Below are 7,153 nucleotides of genomic sequence, written 5' to 3'. Positions count from 1 at the left end.
TTAAAAAAAAATAATGGATAGGAAAAACATTTAGGGCCTAAGTTTCAGTTAAACGGCAAGCTTATCGTAGACATTTCTAAAAGTATACATTATTTGATTAACTTGGCAGCAGATTAACATCTAATAGGGGTAATTATAGGCTTAAGTAGAGTGCAATTTGTATAGCATTCACTGACCTGCAGACTGACCCTTTTCAGAGGAAAATTCATAGGCTGTCATAAACCACATTAGGCATGCCTAGTTTGAGGCAAAATCTTTCCAGACTATACCTCATACCAGGCAATATGACATTTGAAACGACTACACCGAGATGCCTCTACAAATTGTAGGTATGCTCTGAAGATAGGACTAAGGTTAACTCACACAACTTTCTCCCTCTAGTATCTTATTTTAAACTGCAAATACCCTTAATATTCTATAATTTAAGAATAATAGAGGTTCACTTCAGAACAAAGCAAGCCTTATATTTATTGCCTTTTATGAGAAGAAGTACATATGGTCAGAATTAGAAGCTATCAAACTAGGTAGCTCAGGCTACCTAAAACCGCCTGAACAAAATTCCTGCATGACTGGTATTTTTCTCACTGGATACCAGAAGAGTTGTAAGTAGTCAGATTCAAGGTCCACCTAGGAATTTACCATATCAAAGACAGAATGGACAGGCAGAGAAAAGGGTTCATTGTCTTAAACTTTCTTAATCTGTACTCTTGTGCCAACATTTTACATCCTAATGGAGGTGTGTGTGCATGTGCGTGTTTCTGTGTGATGCATTATTGCGCCATTTGTGAAGAATCTGTAGCTTCCAGACATTGTTGGACTCTAGCTCCTATCATTTATTAATATTATAATTATATTAATTTTATCTTCTCTTCCTCCAAGAATTGGGACTCAAGTTTAAAAGAGCAAAACAATTAGAAGACAGACAAACATAAATATTAAAATAGAATTAAATTAATTATACTATGAACACACTTCAGATCTCTAGTAAAAAAGAATACAGTACAATCAGAGATATTAAAGAGTTATTAAGACAATATGGTTTTTAAAAAATCCTGTCTAGTCTGTTGACTGAAGTTGTAGTGTTACAATAACTAGAACTTCACACATTTTCTTGTCCTACATTGAAGGCATTTTTTATATACTTGGAGTTATTTTAGCAATAGAAACTCTTGTATATCTACATAGAGAAAGAATTTCACCCCATGGCATGTGGCATTGTAATTTCATTTTCCTAAATAATGATCAGTTTTAAAAGAACATTGACATAAGAAAATGTGAGCACAAGCTGAGTTACTACAGTGGTTCTGTGGCTCCAAGACCAATATTCCAAAAGCCATGGATGCTTGAGTCCCATTATATACAAATGGATTAGTCAAATGGGGTCCCTTAAATAACAAAATCAGGTTTGCTGATATAGTCAAGCCATGGATAACTAAATCTGTAGATACAGAATCCATGGCTAAAAAAGGTCAACTATATTTGTCCTTGATTTTTTTTTTAAGGAAAACACATTTGAAAAAACAATAGCGATAGTTTTAGAAAACTGAACGTACCTGATATCGTTCATTCATTCATTCTAGATCAGGGTCACACTGATCAGAATAAAAAAGGCTTCCTTAAGCAAACTTTCAAAATGTCAGCCATGTTTATTATAGATTGTAGTTTGGTCCCAAAGTAGGCAATTGTTGGTTTCAACTGGTAAATTAATGATGGATTAGGTTTATCCTGAACAACCGTTTTGGGATTTTTAAACCAGCATGGGCTGTAAGCATTCTCCATAGGGGTAAAGAGGGAAAACACAAACTTTACATGAATACAGGGCCACACATGACTACAGGGCCACTTTTTTCGCCTGGAATCAGGATAAAGGAGGACCTTTTTGAAATGGATTTTCCTTTCATTGTGGCGATTGAGCACATATTTAGCACAATTATCATCTAGCCACCCCACTTTTTAACCTATTCTCTCCCAAATTATAGGTTCTGTGTGGAAGCGCCCTGAGAGGAAATCTATCCCTAGGAAGTGAAATTCATTCTTATAGAGTTATCATGGGAACAAGGTGTCTCCACTGAAGTTTGATCACCAATCTTTGTTTCCATGACAAACCAACATTTTTAAAATCCAGTTGTCACAGGGACATAAAGCAATGTGAAATCTTCTGAACGGAGGCACAGACAACAAAACAAACACCACAGAGGTGCTAACCAAAGCTGATACACACACACTTGGAGAGGGTTACACTTAAATGTACCTGTTCTGACTTACATTCAAGTACATACAACTTAAGAACAAACCTACAGAACCAATCTTGTTTGTAAGCCACAGACTGCCTGTATGACATTTAGTTTAGTGGAACAGATAATGCACCAAATTCTGGTTTGCCAAAAGAAGATTGTTCCATTTGGCTTCAGCTAGTGAAAGATGCTTTGAATTCACAGAAATGTGCATTTTGTGCAAAGATGACAGTAGTATGTAAGCAGCTGACATCCTCGTAGTTGCTCTTTGATGATAATGCGATGCCAGCTGGCAGAGAATGTCTAAGCAACAGAGGTGGCAGCCTACTGTCTGTCTCTTCTTTCATTACTAAATATACAACTGAAATGAATGCAGAATCTCCAGACCCTGTGACAAGAATGTAAATGCTGCTACCCATAGTTTGTTTTTTTTCCATGGTGCAAACATGGAAATTATTTCAGGCAGTGCCAACTTTAGACATTTTTGTACTCAAAGTTGAAAATCAAAATAACACCCTTTCCTTCCCACCCAGAGTTAAGCAGGAAATAGATCTGACTCTATTGGTAATCTCTGTGTGATTTGCAAGAGATCAGAGCTGGGCGCTAGATGTTGTTGGAATACATCTCCCAGCATTACTCACAACTGGTTATGCTGCTTAATACTGATGGAAGTTGTAGTTCCACAAACTTGGAAGTACCGAGAATGTTGCATTTTGTATGGAATAGAGCAAAAACGATTTCTGATTCCAAATTGCCTAAATATAGCACCAGCATTACAGTCAATTATGCAGCTGAAATTACAGACAATGAACTCAATTCAGTTTGGGTACACAAAAGAAATTCTAAGTGTTAGAATTCTTTAATTTTAATGCATTTCTTTTCACCAAACTTTGGTTTGTAGATCCAAGTTTCTAATGAAAAGCAAGACAGATCCCACAAGCATGAATATCTGTTGTACACTGAAGTTTGTGCGGGATGAAAAACTATAAAATAATATGTCTGAAAATCTCTGAAACACATTTTCCCTAACTTCGGCCAGTCCAAAGAAAAGTCTCCCTAAGTCTTGTGGGTACACAGATAGCATGTGTGACACTCTATAACAAATTGCCTAAAATGTTCTTATTTGGAAACAAAGAATAATTTACACCTACCTGGCTTATATACTCTAAGCCAGAATGAGAAATATCTTACATAAGAAAAGGCAATGAGAACCCTTCCAGACAGGCCCAAAAACCCGTGATGGGTCACAGGTTAACCTGAGGTGGGTTAACCTGTGTGAATTAGTTCACACAAATACTCTCCATCTATCTGCCACTTGCCCGATCCATACCTAATGTATATACATTATATGCAATATAATATACAGGGTTAGTCAAAATGAATAGGCCAATAAGAAAAGTAATTGTACCCGAATGTATGTTTACTGTAACCAAACCACAGCTACGTAGCGACAGATAAACTATCAAAGTTTTTTTTGAGCAACACACATGTACGTTAATGCCGCTAGGCGTCGCTAGGAGTCGCTGTTTTCAAAATGGCAGAATCAGGCAAAGAGAAGGCGTTTTGTGTGATGACATTTGCTAAAACAATGTCAGTAATTACGGTCCAGCAAGAATTTCGAGCCAAGTATGGCAAGGAACCACCTCATCGACATTCCATTGCGAGGTGGGTAAAGCAATTTGAGGAGACGGGCTGCTTATGCAAGGGTAAAACCACAGGACGACCGCGTGTCTCCGAAGACACAGTGGAATCCATTCGTGCATCCTTTCAACGAAGTCCCCAGAAGTCGACAAATCGTGTTTCCATGGAATTGAACGTTCTGCAAAAAACTGTGTGGCGCGTGTTACGCAAACGTTTGCAGTTCAAGCCGTATAAATTGCAAATGGTGCAGGCTTTGAAAAAAGGTGACTATTCGAAACGACACGATTTTTGCGAATCAATGCAGCGAAGACTAGAGGAGGAAGGCTTTGCCAACAGACTGGTCTTCAGTGACGAGGCAACGTTTCACCTGTGCGGGAAGGTCAATAGGTATAATCTCCGCTTTTGGGGATCTGAAAATCCTCATGCCGTATTGGAACATGTAAGGGATTCGCCGAAGGTAAACGTTTTCTGTGCAATAACCAACCGTCACGTGTTTGGCCCATTCTTTTTCGCGGAGAAAACCGTAACAGGCATAGTGTACGCTGACATGTTGTCTGAATGGTTGATGCCACAGTTAGAAGAGAAAGTGCCCGATTTCGTATTCCAACAGGACAGTGCCCCTCCGCATTGGCACAACAGTGTACGCGAGTACCTCAACGAACACCTTCCCAGACGTTGGATTGGCCGTGCTGGAGTGACTGATCTTCCATTCCTCCTGTGGCCCCCCAGGTCCCCCGACCTCACACCATGCGACTTTTCTCTCTGGGGGTATGTGAAAGACACTGTGTTCCGACCTCCATTACCGCTGACCTTGGACGACTTAAAACAGCGCATATGTGCTGCATTCGATGCCATTACGTCGGATGTGCTGCAACGGATGTGGAATGAACTGGACTATCGCTTGGACGTCTGCCGTGTCACACGGGGCGCCCATATCGAACATCTCTGAAGGTGAGACAAAACTTTGATAATTTATCTGTCGATACATAGCTGTAGTTTGGTTACAATAAACATACATTCGTCTAAAATTAATTTTCTTATTGGCCTATTCATTTTGACTAACCCTGTATAATATACAAACATTTTGGGGGCTCCACAGGAAACCTTTGCTTCAAAAAGAGTTCTGCAGCTGAAAAAGTTTGAGAGCCCCTGCTTTAGATCATAACAGGGTAAGTACAAGTCTAAGCCCCTAAGGACATAAACTCTTTAACAAAGTACAATGGTTTTGCCCTAGCAATTCGAAAACATGCAAATGTGAGTAGAGCTCTGGGTACAGCTTTGGTGGGAAGGTAATGGTGCTCCATGCATTCATGCCGGCCACATGACCTTGGAGGTCTACAGACAACATTGTCTCTTCAGCTTAGAAACGGAGATGAGCACCAACACCCAGAGTCGGACACGATTGGACTTACTGTCAGGGGAAAACCTCTACCTTTACCTGTGGTTTTGCATTGAATCTATACAGTTATTTTATGCAGTAATTAATTACAGCCTTAATCCCCATGTAGTTAGTCACTAATATTGCCTTTAAAGTTCCAAAACTTGTAACATACAACAACAACAACAACAACAACAACAACAATTACTAGTTACTTACAAATTCTGCATTTAAATTATTTTGCAAATCTCCTAAGTTTTATCCCAAGGAAAATTTTCATGTTTCGTTCCAAGGAAAGGAAGTTACTTTCGGAGTCCCTGAGAAGTTCTGATGATTCAGTCTAATTTTCAACCACAGCATTTAAGACACAAGAGTTTACAACATATAGTAATAAAAAAACTTCTAGAAGTAATGAAAGTGATTCTTAATTGTATTTGTCACTGGAACTAATGAAAAATAACTTGGCCACTGATGTATAAATATATTTGGACTGGGGGACATGGTAGCATTCTCAAGCAAAATTGTGAAGCTTTTTTCGAAATGAAGTATAAAATATTATAATATTTATTTTCCCCCACAATTACAAAATAAGCAGAAAGTATGATAACAGACATACCTCATTTTTTTAAAAAAAGAATCTTCAAAATATTGACACTCAGCATAAATGAGAGCACATGCTAGTAATTACATGAAGCCAGTTATAGATAATGGACAACAGAGAAGCTATTATCCTCAATGTTATTTTCTCTCTTTGATATGATAATCTTTTCACTAAAGAGCCAAAAATGATAGGTTGTTTGCCAGTCCTTTATTTGAAGAATACCCTACAGCACCCAGCATTTGTTGGTAGTCTTCCATCCAAGTACTAACTAAGGCTGAGTTTGTTTAGCTTCCAGTGTCAGATGGGATCTTTATGGAACTTAAGCCATTCTAGGGAAGCCCACCAAATACTGGAATTACTCTAAATAGATGTTTCTTGTGTCAAAAATGAATTTAGAACTGCTGTCAAAAGACTGGAGAAGTCAACCATCTTTTACATTTGCAGATGCTTCAGAATTTAATTCAGTTTCTTTTTGGTGAGAACTTCCCAATTTTTCCTCCCATAAATTTCACAAAGGGAACTGGAAAAATTATTTAAAGCAAATAAATGTTTTCCAGTTCTACTTTTTCCAGAAAATGCACATCACTGGCGGTGCATGGGGAATAAACTCTGAATAAACTCTTTCTGCAATGTCTGTTGGCTCTGAATAAACTCTTTCTGCAATGTCTTCTTTCCTTCTTGGTGACAATGTTCACGGCCTTTTTGCTCCATCAGTGCCAGTGCAGTTAAACCAACATAGCATACCAACATGATTCGAACCATAGTATTATTTCGGAGAGCCAATTCATAGATTGGAGAAAAAAATGAATCTTAAGCAAAAGAATATTTTTTTGGTCCCACTAATCACATTATTGTTTGCAGATATTTGCTGGGTCCATTGGTGTTGTTATACTGTTTTAATTTCATCCAAATAAAATAACATACTTAGTAAAAGGGAGTTTAACAAAACAAACAAAAACTCTTGGTTATACCTTTTTGGCTTTTGTTTTCTTTTCATAAGACTCTGCTAACGGCTTTTTCTTTTCCTGAGCTGTTTCTTTGGAGAACAAATATTCAAATTCACGGGTATCGCATATGTTGGGTTCTTCTAATGATTCCCATAAAGTTGGTGCTGATTTTTTACTAAAATTAGGGGAAAAAGCAGAATGATTTTTTTACAAACTCTTTCTTAAAACAGCAGGTGGGTCTAATTATATATTTAGGAATCCATTCACATTTCATACATCTGCGATTGTTTTATAATATTGCATAAACTCTATATGCCAAAGTGTAATGCTATTAAGGATCTATGTCTTTATA

The 7,153-nt window shown here is 37.8% G+C and overlaps 1 protein-coding gene across 3 annotated transcripts in view; it reads right to left on the bottom strand.

The window, feature by feature from the left end:
• The window catches only part of FMN1 (formin 1), a 190,066-nt gene that overhangs the window by 61,944 nt on the left and 120,969 nt on the right, over positions 1 to 7,153 (bottom strand). For all 3 annotated transcript variants that reach the window (XM_060760044.2, XM_060760052.2, XM_060760057.2), the window contains one exon: positions 6,826 to 6,976. In XM_060760044.2, the coding sequence (XP_060616027.2) occupies positions 6,826 to 6,976 (151 nt within the window). The remainder of the gene's footprint in view (positions 1 to 6,825; positions 6,977 to 7,153) is intronic.

The sequence above is a fragment of the Anolis sagrei genome, chromosome 1 (genome assembly GCF_037176765.1).
Source record: "Anolis sagrei isolate rAnoSag1 chromosome 1, rAnoSag1.mat, whole genome shotgun sequence".
Taxonomy (NCBI): Eukaryota; Metazoa; Chordata; class Lepidosauria; order Squamata; family Dactyloidae; genus Anolis; species Anolis sagrei.
This window is presented reverse-complemented; position numbering and strand designations above follow the sequence as displayed.